General features: G+C 44.2%; 4 protein-coding genes and 2 non-coding genes across 11 annotated transcripts; 3 read left to right on the forward strand and 3 right to left on the reverse strand.

Annotated features, from left to right (window-relative positions):
- Positions 1 to 40: 40 nt before the first annotated feature.
- txndc11 (thioredoxin domain containing 11) lies at positions 41 to 5,243 on the reverse strand. 2 transcript variants are annotated; one of them, XM_049720871.1, is made up of 13 exons: positions 4,914 to 5,243; positions 4,290 to 4,386; positions 4,074 to 4,193; positions 3,875 to 3,972; positions 3,654 to 3,783; positions 3,495 to 3,588; positions 3,319 to 3,431; positions 3,051 to 3,254; positions 2,207 to 2,747; positions 1,954 to 2,132; positions 1,776 to 1,888; positions 1,508 to 1,588; positions 41 to 1,393 (listed from the first exon to the last, which is right to left on the reverse strand). In XM_049720871.1, exons 1-13 carry the CDS (start codon positions 5,036 to 5,038, stop codon positions 874 to 876), a joined length of 2,415 nt encoding a protein of 804 aa, XP_049576828.1. In that variant the 5' UTR covers positions 5,039 to 5,243; the 3' UTR covers positions 41 to 873. The 2 variants fall into 2 exon arrangements, with proteins under 2 accessions (XP_049576828.1, XP_049576827.1); XM_049720870.1 differs by having other exon boundaries at positions 3,319 to 3,588.
- A 352-nt stretch (positions 5,244 to 5,595) lies between these two features.
- LOC125968370 (bifunctional apoptosis regulator) lies at positions 5,596 to 9,458 on the reverse strand. 4 transcript variants are annotated; one of them, XM_049719362.2, is made up of 12 exons: positions 9,384 to 9,458; positions 8,933 to 9,007; positions 8,788 to 8,860; positions 7,971 to 8,242; positions 7,793 to 7,891; positions 7,623 to 7,716; positions 7,323 to 7,492; positions 7,066 to 7,207; positions 6,810 to 6,989; positions 6,537 to 6,733; positions 6,315 to 6,468; positions 5,596 to 6,218 (listed from the first exon to the last, which is right to left on the reverse strand). In XM_049719362.2, the coding sequence occupies exons 3-12, from the start codon at positions 8,824 to 8,826 to the stop codon at positions 6,216 to 6,218; spliced, it is 1,350 nt and encodes a 449-aa protein (XP_049575319.1). In that variant the 5' UTR covers positions 8,827 to 8,860; positions 8,933 to 9,007; positions 9,384 to 9,458; the 3' UTR covers positions 5,596 to 6,215. The 4 variants fall into 4 exon arrangements, with proteins under 4 accessions (XP_049575319.1, XP_049575316.1, XP_049575317.1 ...); XM_049719359.2 differs by having other exon boundaries at positions 5,596 to 6,468; XM_049719360.2 differs by having other exon boundaries at positions 5,596 to 6,468; positions 8,788 to 8,857; positions 9,384 to 9,402.
- Positions 9,459 to 9,877: 419 nt separating this feature from the next.
- Positions 9,878 to 9,966, forward strand: LOC125969680 (small nucleolar RNA SNORD60). The gene has a single exon (XR_007481676.1). It is a non-coding gene; the product is annotated as a small nucleolar RNA SNORD60 (small nucleolar RNA).
- A 155-nt stretch (positions 9,967 to 10,121) lies between these two features.
- LOC125969679 (small nucleolar RNA SNORD60) lies at positions 10,122 to 10,207 on the forward strand. The gene has a single exon (XR_007481675.1). It is a non-coding gene; the product is annotated as a small nucleolar RNA SNORD60 (small nucleolar RNA).
- Positions 10,208 to 11,464: 1,257 nt separating this feature from the next.
- On the forward strand, positions 11,465 to 12,176 carry LOC125968373 (guanine nucleotide-binding protein G(I)/G(S)/G(O) subunit gamma-13). The gene is made up of 2 exons (XM_049719365.2): positions 11,465 to 11,573; positions 11,773 to 12,176. The coding sequence occupies exons 1-2, from the start codon at positions 11,476 to 11,478 to the stop codon at positions 11,876 to 11,878; spliced, it is 204 nt and encodes a 67-aa protein (XP_049575322.1). The 5' UTR covers positions 11,465 to 11,475; the 3' UTR covers positions 11,879 to 12,176.
- On the reverse strand, positions 12,101 to 17,972 carry chtf18 (CTF18, chromosome transmission fidelity factor 18 homolog (S. cerevisiae)). 2 transcript variants are annotated; one of them, XM_049719350.1, is made up of 21 exons: positions 17,738 to 17,972; positions 17,349 to 17,441; positions 17,124 to 17,247; positions 16,809 to 16,998; positions 16,638 to 16,730; positions 16,453 to 16,505; positions 16,237 to 16,369; positions 15,942 to 16,160; positions 15,769 to 15,866; positions 15,571 to 15,694; positions 15,339 to 15,469; positions 15,172 to 15,265; positions 15,006 to 15,104; positions 14,631 to 14,761; positions 14,325 to 14,439; positions 14,026 to 14,250; positions 13,755 to 13,904; positions 13,542 to 13,672; positions 13,093 to 13,237; positions 12,478 to 12,973; positions 12,101 to 12,343 (listed from the first exon to the last, which is right to left on the reverse strand). In XM_049719350.1, the coding sequence occupies exons 1-20, from the start codon at positions 17,823 to 17,825 to the stop codon at positions 12,845 to 12,847; spliced, it is 2,565 nt and encodes an 854-aa protein (XP_049575307.1). In that variant the 5' UTR covers positions 17,826 to 17,972; the 3' UTR covers positions 12,101 to 12,343; positions 12,478 to 12,844. The 2 variants fall into 2 exon arrangements, with proteins under 2 accessions (XP_049575307.1, XP_049575308.1); XM_049719351.1 differs by having other exon boundaries at positions 13,096 to 13,237; positions 17,738 to 17,971.
- Between the last annotated feature and the right edge of the window lie 366 nt (positions 17,973 to 18,338).

An 18,338-nucleotide genomic window follows, 5' to 3' on the forward strand; every position in this document is an offset into this window, starting at 1 on the left:
GGGTTCCACTAGCATGTACATTTAAAAACCAAACACAATAGCAAAGACAAAAAGAAATTTAATTAGTAAAAAAAAAAAAAAACGATTCAATATTTCACACATACACTATTGCAGCATCTCATTACCTGAATTGTTAAATTAAAATAACAGTTCAGTGATTCAAAGTGTAAAAATAGATCCACTGGATCACTTTTGGAACACTCATGTGTTCAAATTTAAGTCATGTACACTTGTCAGACACCAAGGAAGGAAGGAACATGGAGTCGTTGGCACTTAAATCCAAAACTTCATATACTTTGCAATATTCTTACCTATGACCCACCACCGAGGAGTTCTGATTTGTCACTGCGGTTTTGTGTTGCCACACGGGAAACAAAAACCAAAAAGTAGTGCAAAATTCCGAAATTAATTGGTCTACAAAATCAAATTTTTTTGCCAAACGTCTCTGATTGTAAAATTAGAAGTGTTGAACACAATAAGACATAAAATTACAACAACTGAATCAAATTGAAATACCATTATTAGCTCAACCCCCCCCTCCCCAAAAAAAAAAACTTTTTGATGTGTGTTTTAACAAAAAATATTTAAATATTAATATTTAAAACATTTAGGTACCATTTTGGTATTTTGTTGAACTGAGTGAAGGGGGCGGGGGGGGGGTCAAAGAGGCAATGTTGTTATTTGAAAATCATTATCTTAAGCTTGTGTGGTTATGTGTTAAAATAAAATATCGGAAAAAAAGATTTTTGCCGATTTAATCGGTCGGGCCCTACCTGCGAGTGGAGGTTACCATTTCAATTTTCACGGCATTCGTTTTACGGACTGCCGATTCATCCCTTCACATCCGGATGCTCGAGTGTCCCGTAGCAACCGTCAGGAGGCCAAGTGGCTTGTCGCTTGCTTCCCCGCGTCCGCTTGCTCCTCCTCCACAACTTCAGCCTCCGCAGTTTCCTTCAAGGACTTGAGCATCATCTTGAGCATGATGTTTTGGTTGAGCAGATTCTCCGAGGCGTCGGTCAGTTCCCGCAGCCGCCGCAGTGCCTCGGCCAGTTGTCGGTCCTTCTCCCGCCGCTGTTCCTCCAGGTGGAGTTGCTCCTGCCGCAGCTCGGCGTTCTGAACTTCCAGTCCACGAGCGTCCAAGCGCAGCTGTCGGTTGTCTCGCCAAAGCTGCGCTAGCTGCTGGGAAAGCAGCTCGCGGGCTTCATGCAGCGTCCGTACCTCGCGTTGGAGGGCTTCCAACTCTGCCCAGAGGACGGCGGCGTCCAGTCCCGAAGCTTCCGATGACGGGGGTTCATCCTGGTACGGGCTTGAGCCGGAATGCTTGAGGATGAAGCGAAGGAGGTGTGGAAGAGTGATGGGAAGATCATCGGGGAATTTCACGCTCTGCTCTTTTCTTCAAAAACAAACATACAAATATAAAAATGATGTCGTGCTCTTGGGCTTGAATCAGTCGTGCATTTTTTTTTCTTATGATGAATGCTGAAAATTTTACACCGATTCTTCTTACCTGTATCGTGGGAAGAAAAGAACGGCGGGAACACGATCCACCATGAACTCCCACGGGAGGTCGTTACGTGCAACATTCACCCTGCATACAGCAAATCACACAAATCAACATTTTTTTTTTTTTTTAATCAGAGATGGACGCCAGGTTGTAATAATATAAGTCATATATTTATTTTTGTTGAATATTTATGTGTCTTTTGCATGACACAATGAACCCCAGTTTATCGGAACAAATTAAATTCCCACGTCAAGGCACGGCGACTTTTTACCTAGCGATAATGACGCCGGTGTCCCGCTGCAGCATTCGAGCCAGCTGGATGAAGATATGGTTGAGAGCAGAGCAGAAGCCGCACCACTGAGTGTAGTAGAAAAGCAGCACATCCTACGACAAACAACAACGAAGGATGTTGCTGACACCGAGCCGAGGTCAGGGAAGGTCGACCTCACCTTTTCAGCATCCATGACGCAGGGCAGGAAGGACGACGTGGTTAGCTCGGTAATTAGCGGCCGAGGAGGCTCAGGCTGGGATTCGTTGTGAGTCGAGACTGTCCGTTCACTGGGCTGCTCGCCCACTAAGTGTCTGCTCAGGAGGCTGTAGGGGGCGCTGAAGTTCATGATGAAGGCCTCTGGAAGAAACATGAAAACCCCAAACCAGTTACTCTTAGGAACTCGTGACTACTGCAAGTTTTTGTAGCCTTACCGAGCGACTCGGTGAGTGTGGCGGCGGGGCTCCGCTGTAGCACGTAATGCACCTCGTCCTTCAGGTTCACGATGGTCGCGAAGGAGTCGTCCCCCTGCGCGTCGGCTTCTCGATGGCGCCACGACGAGACGTTTATGTTCCCCGGCGCCCCGAGCCTCACCGCCAGCGGCCAGTTGAGCTCCATGTCCAACACGTAGAACCTGAGCGTCTTGTTGGTCTGACATCGAAGCCCCTTGAGGGCGTCGGACGAAGAGTTTTGCACATGGGACGCCTCTTTGGTTTTGGAGCTGTCGCTAAGATGAGGACGGACTTTCCCGCAGCAGGCACTGTGTCGGCTCAGCGGGTTGTAGCTGAGCGCGAAGCTACGACAGTCGAGGTGAAGGCCGGAATGCGGCGTGGAGGGGAACGAGCAACGCGCCGGAGACGTCGGGCACACCTCGCAGCGCACGGTGGAGTCGGGGCCGAGCGCGGAGTAGCAGCACGGCACGCTGGATGGCGACGGAGTGTCGCAGGAGTGATAGCGCAAAGCCACATCTGCAACCTAGGACGGAAAAGGTTCTGTGGAAGAGCTCAACTGAAATGTCGGCAAAATCTACTGAGATAGGATTCAACAGTTTTGTCACACTTCAATGCAGTTTGTTGCTCAATCTGGTGTGCGTGATCTGGCCACTAGAGGGCAGTATATGCATATGCGTTTTCTGGTGTAACTGCTAATAAATGACTAATTTAATTAACTACCCACTCCATTTTCTTATCAAAACATGAAATTTAAAAGTGAGGAAGGGTAGAAAAGTGGGCAGAATAATGGAAAAAAAAATTTCTGTGTGTTTGATTGCGTGCTCACCTGCCGCAGGAGGCCGTTGGGCTCGGAGACGAGGGGATCGTGCGGAAGGAAAAGCAATAGCGCGGCCCCTTTGCTCAGTTCGTGCTCCAGTAGCCGAGACTTGGTACCCGGCGGTTGCAGCCACTTCAGAACGCTCTCGTGGTTTTCAAACACCCAGCCGCATACGGCGCGCGATGTGAAGTTGCGTTCCCATCGAGGGAAAATCTGACAAGCAAAGCGACAACGCATAAATCTTGCATTTAATTTTTTCATTCCTTTTTTTTCTCACCAAAGAAGTGTTAAATCTTCTGTGAAGGTAAACGCTTGCATCCTCTTTGAGCGAGATGACATCTGCCACCTGTCTGGTGGTGACCACCCCGAATCGGACCACGCCCCGAAAATCTGGATGTGACGCCAGGACTGAAGACTCAAATACTACAAAGCGGGTATTCAAGATCGCTTTACCTCTTTTCAGGGCTTGCAGTGCCGAGACGAGGAATGTGATATAACCAGGCGGCTGAGGCGACGAGTTAAACTGGAAGAAGCCAACCACTCGCGGCTGGGAAGAAGACAGTTAAGATCCAAAATAGATATAAAAAAAAAAAAAAAAGATGCCATCAGTACCTCATGGCAAGAGAGGAAATCCTGAAGAGCATCTCTTGACGGGAGATATGTGAGAGGCGTGATCACTTTGAGGATAAAATTTTCCACGTAGGCCGCCACGAACGGACCCTTGTACTCGATAGGCCCGAACCTGATCCGGAAAGACGAGTCAGGTGACAAAGTCAGAGATTTTTCTTTACTGCCAGTTTAGTTTGACTGAGAAAAAAAAAGGTTCTCCTGACCGTTGGTAAAAGAGGTGGATGGTGGGATACTTGTAGAAATGGTTGAGCCTCCTGCACTTGCCTTGACTCCACCAGCAGTTGATGGCCACAAACTGCACCTGCGGGTTGGATAAAAATGCTTTGAGTCACCTTGGTCTTCAATTTTAACACCAAATTGATTGACGTCATCTATGGGCTTTGGTTCTTTGTAGCTTGGTACCTGTTTTGCTAGTTTCTTTGCTACCAGCTGAACTTCCTGTCTGGCGGCCATGGAGTGCGCGCACCACGGTGCGTAGAAGAAGACAAAGGACACCTCGGCCACACTCCTGAGACGTTCCACCTGGTGAGAAGGGAAAAAGTGAACAAATAACGGTACTGCCGGGTCACATACCCGAGTCACGGGATTATCCAAATCATGCACATATTTTAGTCTTACCTGATCAATCTGACCCAAGTAGAGGTCCACGACTGGAGATTCAGGGGAGAAAAAGCGCAGCGGTGGTCGAGCAGCAGCCACCACGTTCTTTGCACGACTGCAGAAAAGCATAAGTCAATTCTGAGTTTACAAGAAAAAAAAAAACATATCTGTTGTTTTGAGGTTGAGATCTACTTCTTCTGTGTCCCATCATCAAATTTATGTGTATTGTCTTCATGTATTATGTAGGCTACTGCATCCTGGAGGCCAAGAAGATGCTCACAACAGAATGAGCAGCACAATGTCCATTGAATGATCACCATTTACTCATTCTTTCCTCTATATGACTTATAAAGTACATCAAGTTTGTTTAATTTAACTTTATAACATACTTAGTTGGTGTTTTGAAAAGCTGGGACGGATTAATGCATCACTATTCATTTCAGTGGGGAATGATGTTTTGAGAGACGAGTGTTCTGAGATACGAGTGCTGTCAGGATTTAAACTCGTAAAATAAGGCACGTCAGGAATTGGATATGAAGAAATTAATTCGCAGACAGGTCACAGGACGAACCGTACTGGGTTCCTTGAGCCTCATTTCAGCTCAATAGCAAAGGCGCGAGGAGGCTGTTTGTCGCCACGTACCTGCATGTGAACTTGACGGCCAGTACGAGCAGAACTCCGAGCACGATGGCCCCGCACAGGAGAGCCGGTCTCCGAGCCATCAGACTCAGCACCTGCCGAAGACCCAGCCACGCGCGCCGCAGCATTACAGCCCGTCGGCGGCTCCTCCTTGTCCCATTTTGTTTTCTATGGCCCGGCGGCGGCTCGGAGCATCCATTTGCCCGAAGTCAGTTGGGTGGGCGAGCAGGTAGCTATGTTGGATTGGACATAATCGTGGACGCCGCGAAAACTACTCAAACACGGTGACCAACCTTTCTTCCACACGTAGGCTTTTCACTTCCGCAACAATGACGTCAGGGGTCATCTCAGAAAAGCTCTAGGGGGATTACAACTCTGTGGCGGTGACTTGAAAATTGATTGGAACAAATGTACTTCATTTTGAAAAAAATATTTGGTGTATACCATGTTTACATTAAATAAAAATACTGACTCATAATGTGCTCTTGTAAAATTTGCGTGTTGGGTTTTACTTTGTGTTGACACACAGTCCCTATGTTGCAGTGACGTCATCTTTGACTCATGTGACGACTTGATGCCGCTAGAGGGCGCTAACGGCTCACTTTTTTTTAACAATAATTTAATAATTTAACTTAAAAGTTAAAAATTAAAAACTCTAGAAGAAAAACACACAATTCCATCGTCCTAAACCTTTTACAGTCTTTCTTTATTTTCATAAAAAAATGCTAAAAATAAAGTCAAAGTCACAGTGTTGAACATAAAAAGTGCAAATAAACACCAAATCAAGTTGTCTTTCAGAAAGGCTTTAGTGAAAGCAGGTTTACGCATTCTTCTGAATTTGTTAAAAAAAAAAGTGCAATGTCTTATTTATTAGCAGTATAAATCAAATCAATTCCGGAATGTTCTTCCGAAAAGTGGAGTACTCTCTCGGTAGTCTTGCTGTAGTCGTGTTGATACGAACTCCACAATTTTCACTAAACAAATGATACATTGCAAAAATTCTGCCGTTAAATTAATGACACTTAAGGTAAATTAATGAAAATAAGTTTAAAAAAAATAATAATTATAACACGTAAACACATTTGTTCATCTTCAAGATCAACTTTGACCAGAGCACACTTAAGATGATCTTGACCATTGGCATACGAATCAAGAAAGGTGTGTTCTCAGGCTCGTCCGTGTCACCAACGTAGAGTTCTGTCATCATCGTTTTATGTCCATCTCGTCCAATATCGTCCGACTCCAGCAGACACTTTCCGGATAAACTAAAACTTCACGCAGCAAATGAAAACGCTGCAAGTACTATTACTAAAAAAAAAAAATAATCCAACAGCCGTTGCTGCATTTAGCAGTGCGCAGCCTGCATTAATGCGCCGCCGTTTCCAGGTGGCGAAGTTGCCTCACCAATAACTCAATGTTCATGAGGGGGTTGATGTAGAGGGCCCAGTAGAAAAGGCAGTTGCAGACCAGTTGTGGCACCAGAGGCCACATGAGTCCAAAAGCCAGTCCCTGGGATAACATGGCCCAGACGTGATTCCACATCATACCAGGAAGTGTCCTAAGAAAAAGCAAACAAAAAAGATGATTAAATTTGCACTGTTTGCCTTGTACAAACCCTGATCCTACCTGATTCTCGCCGTGGTGCAGAGTCTCCACAACGAGCAGCACTCCAACATGGACAGCAGGACGGCATTGACGATGACGAAGCAAGAGGTCCAATAGTGGACGGACAGCCAGTCCCAGGCAAATTCTGCTATCAGATGATATGGGAGGAGAAAGTACTTGACCATGAACTCACTCCATTGTTGCCAGTTAGGTTCCGTCTAAAGAGTGAGAACAGCCACATTGTCACGTTGGGTATGTCAAAAATTTTCAAAGTCCAGTTTGGGAATATGTGACCTGTGCGTTGAAGGTCCGGCTCTCCAACGATTGACTGGTGAGCGCGACGGACGGGCAGCAAGTTTTCAGGAAGGGCAGGAAACTTTCCGAGTAGTCAAATAAGTATAAGTAGAAAAGCGTCAGACGAGGGGAGCGCTTCATGGCGTAAAGCAGGAACAGAGACTTCCCAGAATGGGCTGCCTAGTGCAAAAAGAAAAAAACACCTTGATTAATTGAGAATCCATTGGTTCCGATGTTGGAAAGAAATTATTCTTGCCTTGTATTCCCACAGGTTCTGAGGTCTGACTTGATGCGCTTGAAGTCTGTACAGTTCATCCAGGACGGCGTGTCGGTACGCCTGATTCTGGATGTGGTAAAGCGGCTTCAAGGACTCCTTCTTCTCCAGCAACGTCTGTAATCTAAAAGTTAGAGAAGTTACAACGCAGACTTGCAAGGTGTTGACACGCGTGCAAAACAAAACAACCTTAGATCCCCTTAGATTTTTCCCCTTGATAATTGAGTGTCCTCTTGTACCTGTTATTGGAACTGTCCGGCTGAAAGAACTTGCTGGATGATTCCGGTCCCAAGCTCTCCAGCCAGAGGATCATTTCCTCTGGCGTCCATGGCAACACTGATTGACGGACTAACAGGTCCTCTTGGTCCACTTCATGGCTGTTGGTCCACTGATTCAACAGCAACGCCGCCTGCATGTACGTGGGTTGCAATATTCATCTGAAGTGGGAATTGTTGATATATCGCTAGCAGTGACCTTCAACATTCCTCTTCTAGCAGATATGATCTGAAATATAAAGTCAAATAAATGGATCCACGTACCGCCATACCCAAGAGCATGGCAACGACCGCCAAGAAGATGAAGCCAGCTACTTTGTGCTGCTTGGTTCTTGATTTGCCCAGATTGTCGCCATACCTAAACATTCAAAAAAACAACCGCTTTAGGAAGGTGGGCCTCCGTTTCCAAAGTGACATCATGAGGAGACTGTCACCTTTCAAAAGCCAGTAGAATCCGGGAGATTTTGGGGTCGTCTTGGATCTCGGCTCGCCTCCGTTGCACCACCTCGCTGAAGAGCTTATCGGTTGCTTCTCTGATAATTATATTAAGCAGTCGGGTATGAGACCCGAATCAAACATTCGCTAATGTAGTCTCCTTGTGAAAAATCCTACCTCAGGAGTATGTTGACTTTGGGAAAGCCCGCCCATCTCTGGCGGCATTCTGGACACTCGTTTTTGCGAGAGGACTCCCACCACAGGGCCAGACAGTGGCGGCAGTAGTTGTGGCCGCAGGTCAAGGTGGTGGGATTCACCAGGACATCGAAACAGCAGTGGCAGGAGAAGTCTTGCTCGGAGATTCCTTTACTCTTGGAAGGCTGTGTGGGTGAGGGGTCTTCTTCTTCACATGCTTCCACAGTGCCAGGTGGACAATCCCCTCCATACATCTGGGGCAGGAACGTAGATGTGAAATGATGTCACCGGTTAGAGAAATTAACCCACTGCGTAAAAGATAGGAGGCGTAGTTGCCTTTGCTCGTTCATTGAACGGGACAAATATTCAAAAATAAAAATACGAATGGAGCTGCTGTAAGCCACAATTCATGCTTTGATGCTCACACACGGACTCAATGGCATGTTTCAACATGCCTACTATTCCCATTAAAGCATTACTTTTACAAACATAAAATATGTGTACATTTTAAGCGCATTTTGATGATTTCTTTGAATTATGGAAGAACATTTTCAAGTTGTTTTTCTATTTCCCAATAATAGGGCGGAAAGCGGAAAGTTTCGTTTATCGGTATGTCATTCATGAAAACAACGAAGTGAAACTTCGAACGTACTTAATGAATATGTTAAAGGTTTCGCCTTGGCTTTCGAGCTACTTCCACAAAAAAAAACATTATCGACATTGTTGTCAAGAGCTTAACTTAATCAATGTTAGTCAAAAGAGCACTAATAGCCAAGTTCATAACAGAGCTAGCACGTACCTTAGGAGAGTCCCAGCCGCTGACGACAGGTGACGTCATGGTCTACTCAGTTTTGTAGCTTGCATTTGTTCTACTAGTGAATTGAAATAGAATGTAATCTCTGAAAGAGAGAAATGACGTCGTCATAAAAACGCTCTGTACTCACCCAAGTGCACGTAGACGCCAGCGTGTCATCTTCCTCTTCCTCAATCTTCCTCGACGTGCGTGGGCGTCAAAACACCTCAACGTGGAGAAAGTGACAACAATCACTTCTGTGCTCACTCCGTAAACTACTTTTTCACATTATTGTTCATCTTTTTTGCACACCAAGTAACCCAGGCTAAGAACATCATAATTTAATATTCATTTATCTTCCCATTTATGTCCCATAAAGTGAAAGTGTCTTATTTTTTATTATTCATTGGGTTTCAACTCAGCATGATACTTGGCTTTATTTGAGTGTTTTATTGACTGTCTGTTCTAATTTATTGTTTCAATATTGTTTTCACGTCTTATTTTAATTTTATGAAAAGTACTTAGTATGTAACTGTGGTTCTTTTTAAAGTGCTCTCTATATAAAGTTGAGTTAAATTAATAAATAAAAAAATAAAAAGTACCTGGATATTCCCGGGTGGCAGAAAATTTAATTTGTGATCGTCACTGAGGGGTGGTACTTCCGCTTCCGGTTGGACTTTTCAAAACTGTTTCTTTTTCCGGTTCCGCTCTCTTTTCTTTCCTGCTGCGATGGACGATCATCTTGCTGTGCATTCACTTACCTCTCAGATAATTTATTTAATAACAAATAATGGCAAAGATAATCCAAATAGTTTCTTGTTTTGCTTTCGAAATTTGTACCGCTACAGAAAAAGAAAAACAGCTGAGGTTTTTTTTGTTTCTTGACACGTTTCTGCGCTCGACAACGTGTGACCTTTAGCCATGCGCGCGAGGATTATCTAAGTTGCATATAAATCGCTTAAACAATTTTTAAACTATTTTATACAACGCAAAATGAAGTAAAAGTTCGAAAGAGCGTCTGATCTGAGTGAGGACGCATTTCTGGCTTGATGCGAAAAACGGTGAGGTTTTAATTTGTACAGTTGATGGATTTTTCAGCCGATGATGACAAATCAATAATCTTTTCTGACACCTACTATGACAGCTGAACTTCAGCTCGTGATTCTAATTTTCATCCTGAGGCTTCGTTATCAATAATTAAAATGTGGTTGTTTTTTAGTAGTAGTAACCATATTTCTTTCTGATTTTCTTACACAAGGTTGAGACTGGCCTGAGTTGAGGATGCATTTGACCTGATAAGCTGGTGAGTTTGTAATTCAACTGTCAGTGAGCCCCTTATTAGCCAGTGATGACCAATATTATTTTCTGACACCTACTATGAGAGCTGAATTTCAGCTTTTGATTCTAAAATTTTGAACTGAGGCTTCTAAACTTGATGTAGAATAGCATTGGTTAAAATAAAGGTACTAATTTCTTTTTTTTCCCCTCCCATCTTGTACCACAGGTGGCAGCACTCTCCACTGCTGAATGTTGAAAAAGAGAACTAGCATTGGGCTTCCACACTTCTGCCACTTATTGGTTTAGAAAATATAAAAAAAACATTGTGCAAGTTTCATGTTGATTGCAAATGTGCCGACTCGTTCACTGTTAAATCAAATAAAAAGGTGAGTTTAGGAGCAACAGAACAAAATGTGATTTTGCATATGCATTTAAAAATTCATTGTCAAAGATATAATAAAATGTTTTAAATGCCTTTTGTTTCCCTGTAATGGTTGAACGACGAAGATAACGTCAATAAAAGTAAACCTCACAACGACCTGATTCATTGTCCTCATTTGCGTGCGCGCGCCGCACGTTTGCATGCAGGTGCGCGCGCACGCTTTGCCTGGCAAAGCAGGCGGCCGCCACGCCCCTAAAGTCCTTCCGCATCCAGTCGCACACTCGCCGCATCCTCTTCATCCACATCTTCGCTGTAAACGGGACTATATATATAAGCAGGGCGACGTCAGAGCTCATTACCGACCACACAGCGTCTCCTTCACCCGTCATCGGCTGCTGATCACCCGGCGGACTTTCCGGTAGGCCCCGATGCGCGAATGCTTTCCTTCCTTTAAAGCACCCGATCTAAAATTCTGCGTATTATTGTGCTGATTAATTGAGAGGGTTGGGGGGGGATGACATCGGAAGGGGTCTCATTTGGTGAAGCGCTAACCGTGACAGACGCACGGAGAGGCGGATGCTGACGGAGGACGACAGTCGACCTACTTACGAGATCCATTAAACAGATGAGGGGGATGTGTTTTTTGGCAAAGAGAGCCGTGATCGACGAATCCTTAGCGGGGGTCTCAAGCGTCCTCTTCCGGCTTTATGAGCAGCATCTTGGCAGGGCGGGGCACACAAGAACAGAGGCGTTATATGAAGATGTAATTATGTATAAAATTAAGTGTTTAAGATCACTGTAACGTTTGATTCTTCGGTACTCCCCAAACGTACCTGGTATTGGACGGAATAACAAACTGGACGTACCTGACCCCTGTATAATTAGTTCAAAATCATTGGGGAAAATTTTAAATTAAGAATTAGAATTATTAAAAATAAAATGACCATGTAGTACTTGAAAACTGGATCTATTTTAAGAATGGCAGCTTCAATAACACTTATTTTCTTTTTCTTTTAGTGTCACTAATATCAACTATGGACGACTTAGACGTTCCCCAGATGAGGAGGGAAGTGGAATCGCTTCAGTATCAGCTCGCCATCAACAGGGAGAAGTCTTCTATCACAGTCACTGAGTGAGTTTGGTTGCAACTTAAAATGATTAAAAATGATCATCTGAGGAAATTAACATATGGACAATTATGGGCCTGCAAATAAATACAATTTCTCAAGTGACATTTATGCTACTACTTTAAAAACAACTGATGGTCAATTAAAAGGAGTGATAGTGTTGCCCACCCTGTTCACGATCATCAAGTGCGTCTTCTTCTTCAGGTTGGTGAAGTGGATCGAGAGCTGCGTGTGCGAGGACCCTTTTCTGAACCCGGAGCTGATGAGAGCCAATCCTTGGGTGGAGAAGGGGAAGTGCGTGATCCTCTGATGATGGCACTCGTGTCAAAATAAGTCTCCACAGTCAATGCACGGATGCACCACATATAATGTGCGCGCACACCCACACACACTGCACTAAAAACACACACAGAGCACACACTCACTCAACTCACACTATGACTATTTATTTATTTGGATTTTTTGAATGCTCTTGTGTAAGAACTGCCGTGTGTGTGGTGAATGTGTGCGTGCGTGCATGCACAGCACCGAGTAGCTTTTAGATGTTTGTTTTTATTGTCTCTTTACACTGTCAATCAAAAATAAAGACTGTTTAGAATTTAACAAAACAGGTGGAACACCTTTTTTTTTGGGTGGTGGTTGAGAGGAGGGCGCTACAGAAGTTCCCGGATGTAAACATTCCGACGCACAGCGTTGGACATTCCCTCGTTGAAGCGGAACCACACGTCGCTGTTGCCTACCGCCTTCCCCATGGCGAGCACGATACATTTCTGGCCTGCGGAGAGAATAAAATTTCAAGAGCACAATCAAAGACATTTCTAAATTCCAAATAATCATTTTTATCAGCTGTCAGTAAAATTATAACCACTGTTTTATTTTCCGAGGAACAAAACAAATTGTTTTTGGTACCTGTGTCTGAGGTGGTCGTCGTGGTCGTCTGTTTGGGTGCAACAGGGCGGCCGAAAAAGTCCATTGCTTGCTGTCAGGACGCAAAAGCATTGAGAGGTTCAAGTGGAACTTAGCAATTTAAAAACATTTTTTGCCATATTTGTTACAACTGAACCGAGGACGCACTGAAAACTCACTAGCAGTTGCTAAATCAGTCTCAAGTCCAAAATGACCTAAATGAAGGTCAATAAATGCTTTATGTGTCATCATCCCAATTTAAGTTCCAACATGAGGGACTAAATCCCGGTTGGGTCCAATTGTCCTCATTTCTATTTAAAACGACTAGCAATGCTACTCACTAGCACCACCTAAAGGCAGCCACTGAAACCTACACATAACAAAAAAAAAAATAGCATCTCACCCTGGGCTCCACTGAAGTCTGCTTGACAATGTTCTCCAGCCTCTGATGATGGTTCCTGCTTGATTTGGGAGCAGCGCTAGCTTTCTCCAACTCTTTCTGCATGCCACACACAAAATAGTAACTAAGTTGTTATAATGGAGTATGAATAGAAGAACAATTAATCATCAGGCCAATTTAATCTGTCCCTAATAATAATAAATTTTAAAAAGTGTAACCACTGTGGGGTTCCGCTGTAACATCAGCTGCTCGGCCCTCCTCATCTTCTCCTGCTCCATCTCCCTGCTGATGGTTTGCTTGGCCTGATAGGTCAACTGGCGACGTGGAGGGAGACCCGAGAACCTCACCACGTCTTCTACACGCCTGCAGACACACAGCCGCAGTAAGAACTCCACACATATGCTGAGTGTCGTTTACAGTCTTGAGGGGAGAAACGAATGTTCAAGTTTCATGGGTTATGCAGTACATCTAAAACCAAACCTGCATTTAATCATTTTTTGAAACCATAATCCTTTTAGCATTGCTCCCCCCCCCCCTCCATGCACTCAATACATTCCTATAATTATCACAAAATTAATTTCTATAATGGCGTGTTATCGCATGTTTTCATCAATGATCAGACTTGGCGGCATGTTCGGGTTGTTGTCCTGTTGCGTAACCCACTCACGGCTCCAGGATGTACGTGTACTGCCCCTCGGGTGTGCGGTCCTGCCGGTACGAGAGGTTGTACGCCAACATGGTGTCGATCAGCTCGCTCATCTGCTCCTTTTCTCTACAACTGAACAGCTGCGGGTTCACCTGGACGACATGCGAGATTTTATTGATCTATATCTTGCCATGGGGTCATGACTTAAGAAGAGCTTGAGGTCTTTCTACGAACAGGGCGAAGCTTGGGACAGATGATATCAAGTAGCAGCGTGAGAATGTCCAGGGTGAGGTTGAGATGGCTGATCCTGGTCTTGATGCGAGCTGGAACGTCAGACAACATGGTGGACAGAGCGTTCCTGCTACTCTGGAGAAGAGTGCTCGCCTGCGAAAAACAACACACCGATTCATGGTTCTCAGTACAGTAGTCTACTAGGCCCGAGTGTTCAAAGCAGAAGTTTTGGCATTCATGATTTGTATGCATCTATTCAAGAGTTACGATTCACCTCCTGGTGGCTATGTGGGTAGCTGATGCGTGGCACGTGAGGGTGCGCGAACAGGAAGTGATAAGCGACGGACAGGAAGGGAAGGTACTTCATCAGAGTGAAGTTCTGCCCCTGCAGGATGACTCGATTGAGCCGGTCGGAAAAGACCATCCAGTCCAGAGCGTCGCACACATTCTGCAGGTTGGGATCGCGGACTCTCATGGAGAGGAAGTTGTCGTATAAACCCTGAGGGGAAGGGACGGTGAGATCAGGATGTTACCGGTGCAGGAAAATGTTGCATAATATGGCAGGTTTATTACCTGAGAAACTTTTTCATACTCTCCACTAGATGTGGCCAAGTCAAGAATGTGCTGGAACCTCTGACCGCCGCCTCCTGAACCGGGGACTTCCTCGAAGCGCTCACCGATACGTTTTCTGAGAAAATAGATTCAGTATGTCGATTCTGTTAAGTCTGCAACTTGGGTAGTGTCAGGCAAATGAATTAAATTTAGATTAAGATCCATACAGGTGATCAGATTTGAGAACATTTTGATTCCGTATGTTTTATTTTTCTTATTTTGGACTGGTGTGGACAAATGCTCATAGTTTGAATGGAGCTACTATACCGTTTAGCACGTGGCAACTGGAAGATCTCCTGCCACAGATAGAACAATCCTTTATTTTGGTCCTTCTGGCCCACAGAGATACTCTGGATGATCCTGCTGTTGAGCTGCTTGTGGCCACGGCCGAAAAGGAACTGCAAAAATAAATTAAAAAAAAATACACAGTGGTGCCTTGATTTACAAGTTGGATTTGTTCTGTGACCACGCTTACATCTCAAATCGCCATTCAAATAAAATAAAAAATGTCATTAAATCGGTCCCAGCACACAATAACATTAACATTGTAAGATGTTTTTTTCCAACAGGAACTTTAGAATAACATTAGTATACCTTCAAAGCTCAGCAATGAGACGTTTAACATCGATGGCCTCTTCTTACCTGAAGTGTGTTAATGCAAGACCTGATGTCGTTGTCTGTTTTCTCACACAGTAACATCAGCGTCCCCGTGTCCACCTTCATCCCTTGTCGGAGTGAGATCTGCAAAACCAAAGACGGTTGAGGGTTTTGTACGTGAAGCGACTTGACATGTGCGTATGGCGTGTACCTCCGCCAGTCTCTGAGCTAGACGGGAGGTTTGAGTCTGGGGGAACGAAAGGAGAAAGGCCTGCTGCCTCAGCAATCTGAGAGCTGGAACGTAACTGACAGAAAAAAAATAATAAATCAAAACAAGCTTCTGGCTTCATGCTGTTTCAACGTGAGAGTTTTTTTTACAGGTCGTTACAGATGCAGATAATAGGCCGCAGCAGAATGGACTCTTTCTTTTTTTTCCTCTTTGTAGAATCGGCATCACTGCTGTGTCCGTCTTTCCTATTCAGGGTTGCTAAAAGAACGTTGATGGCAGCCTGCGCAAAAAAAAACCCAAAAAATATTCATGTTTTTTTGCGAATCATTGATAGCTTCCAAGAATATGTTTTTTTTAGTAAGGTGGTCGTCGAACACGTACTGCCGGGGCGCCGTCGATTTCGTCGATGATGAGGCAGTTTGGCCTCTCGCCTGCTCCTAAAACGGATTTCATCTGCGTGGCCGAGTCGATGCGTTTCTGGAACACCTCTGCGCTGCGATCGTCACTGCGCAACAGCAAAATCGGCACTTTAAGGACTCGAAACAAAAAGCGTTGCCACTGACTCTTTGCATCTCTAACCTGGCGTTGACTTCCACAACATTGTAGCCAGCGTGCTTTGCAATAACATGAGCCAAGGTGGTCTTCCCCAAACCCGGCGGACCGGACAACAATGCCACCTAGAGAGAGTGACGGAATCAGTTATCGGAATTAATGACTTATTGAAATTCACGTTATTGTAGAGTCTCAATAACCTTAAATTTGGGCCGTTTGTACTGGTCCAATTCAGCTTCCAGAATCTCCTCTGTCATCTCCATCTTGCTCTTAAATCGATTCTGATTGGCTTGATCACTTTTGAAAGAAGTTTGCGTGGGGGCTTGTCTGTCGGACCTCGCCGGGCGAGACACTCTCTCTTTTCCAAAAACCACGGTGTCCCACAGCTTCAGCCACTTCAGCAGACAACGGTTGGTAAACTGTAAAAAAAAATAATAATAATAATAAATAACATACAGTCACTCATAGTCTGTGAGTCTCCATTGCATGTCGTACATCATCACTAAGCAGCTCGGTGTAGTGCCGGGGAGAAAATCTATCAACCCAGAGTCGGAAGCTTCGACCTTCAGAGTCTTCCGGATCAACCTCTTTGTTTTCTTCCTCCTCAACCAAAACATCGTTCGCACTGCTGGAATACGATACAACATTCAAGTCAAACGCAGAGAATCAAACGTGGGAAAGGAAGCCAGGTTTTAAAAAAAAAAAAAGTACCTGGCTAGTAGCTCTGTGAGGCGCTGTGTCTCCTCCACAGCCTGCTGGTGGCGCTGTAGTTTAAACAGTAGGATCATTTACATATTGTACATATATTTTTTTTTCCCTAATGTGTGGACAATATAAATGGATAAGAGGGGAATTTTTCTGTGGATAACGCCACAATTAATGGGTCATCTACTCACTCGGTCTGCCGCTTGTTCTTTCAGCACACTAATTGGCACAGCGAGCAGCCCCAAAGAACCCTGAGAGTCTGGTACCAGTCTGCAGTCTGCCACCTTGACCCAAACAACCTCATTTACTAAAATACGATTTATATTTTGTAGTCCTGCTTCATTCATAACGCTACAGCTCACTTTCTCTGCTTCGGTGTCCTTTTGGCGAAGATAGACGCGTGTCCCCGACGAGTGGGTGACGGTGATGTACTCGCCTTCGAGTGGTGGTCTTCTATGCACATATGACTGCGTTGCCAAGGCAACAGGTTGCCTGGGAGACTCCGGGATTGTTTCAAATCCACTGATATCCAGAGCAGCATCCGAGGAAGACCTGGAAGGCAAAAAGTTTTATTTTTGATCTTTAATTGCTCACAGTGAGCTGGGAGATGCTCCAGCGTTAACGTCTACAGAAATGCATGGATATGATTTTTAGATTAATTATTTTAGTTCTCCTACGCGGCTGTGTGAGATTGTTCATAGTGTTCTGGAGAGGACGGCGGTGTGATGCCATCGCACTGCGCTGAGTTAAAAAGCCGCTTCACCACACTGGTGTCCTGCTTGTGACACTTGGCATTTGGAGCTTGTGGAAGGCAGTGGAAAAAAGAAGAAAAATAGGAAGGTTAGAGTGGAAATGTGCCATCTGGAACAGAATTAAACAGTCATCGTGCAATGGAAACTCACTGATTTGCTGACCAGTCAACTTCTGGTTATTGATGCGAGAGGAGTCATCATTTGAACTTCGTCTGTGACGCTTTGCAGGATTGGGGGATTCCTCTAAAAATGCAAAAAATAATTAGTGGAGTAGAACAAACATCTCTGCAAAAAGCTAAATAACCAGTTAGGTATTTATACGGATAAACTGGTGCTTTATTGATTTTTTTTTAAATAACAAAATATGTCGAAAGGTGCTATAAAAGCAAACGTACAAAAAAGCAGCTGACAGTGGAAGAACAAGAAAAAGAGTAAGGTTATATGTGACATGAAAGTGGAACAAAAAATCTTAAGTTAATGAAAACAATTTAAGTTTGTCAGAAACTTTTACAGCATACAAGCCTTGTTTATGTCCTCACTTTCCAACTGAGCCAACGCATCCAGTTCGTCGGCGAACTGCTCCTCAAAGTGGTCCTCAATCTCAAACATTTCGTCATATTCATCCATGACTGTTTCGGTTCAAAGTTTAAGAAATATATTTTTAATTTTGGGGAAATTCTGTGTTAAAATACAACGTAAAGATCAGCCCTGACAAAAATGTTTTCCCGGCATTTTTAAGTTGCGGTGCTCCGTTTCCGGATAGGTTAAACTATCAGGCCTCTGATTGGTTGTCTGTTTTCTCTTCCGGGTTATCGTGCAACACATATTTACTGACCAACAGAGGGCGCTCTTCTCAATAAAACGTGTGTAAATCTTATGGAACGTTGCATTTAACAGTACAGTTCTACCAAATATAATAAATTAATTAAAAAGGCACCTTTTCACAAAATAGACATCAAGTAACTGGTTGGAAGTACTTACTTAGGCATTTGGAGTTAGTTTGACAGAGCTCAGCCAAATTTGCCTGGAGAAAAAGAAAAAGAAAAAATCAAATAGAAAGGCACCAGGCCAACATTGAGCACGTTGGGTTAATATTTTATCCAACAAAAATACAAATCTACACATACAGAAGAATTAAAA

This window comes from Syngnathus scovelli, chromosome 5 (genome assembly GCF_024217435.2).
Source record: "Syngnathus scovelli strain Florida chromosome 5, RoL_Ssco_1.2, whole genome shotgun sequence".
NCBI lineage: Eukaryota > Metazoa > Chordata > Actinopteri > Syngnathiformes > Syngnathidae > Syngnathus > Syngnathus scovelli.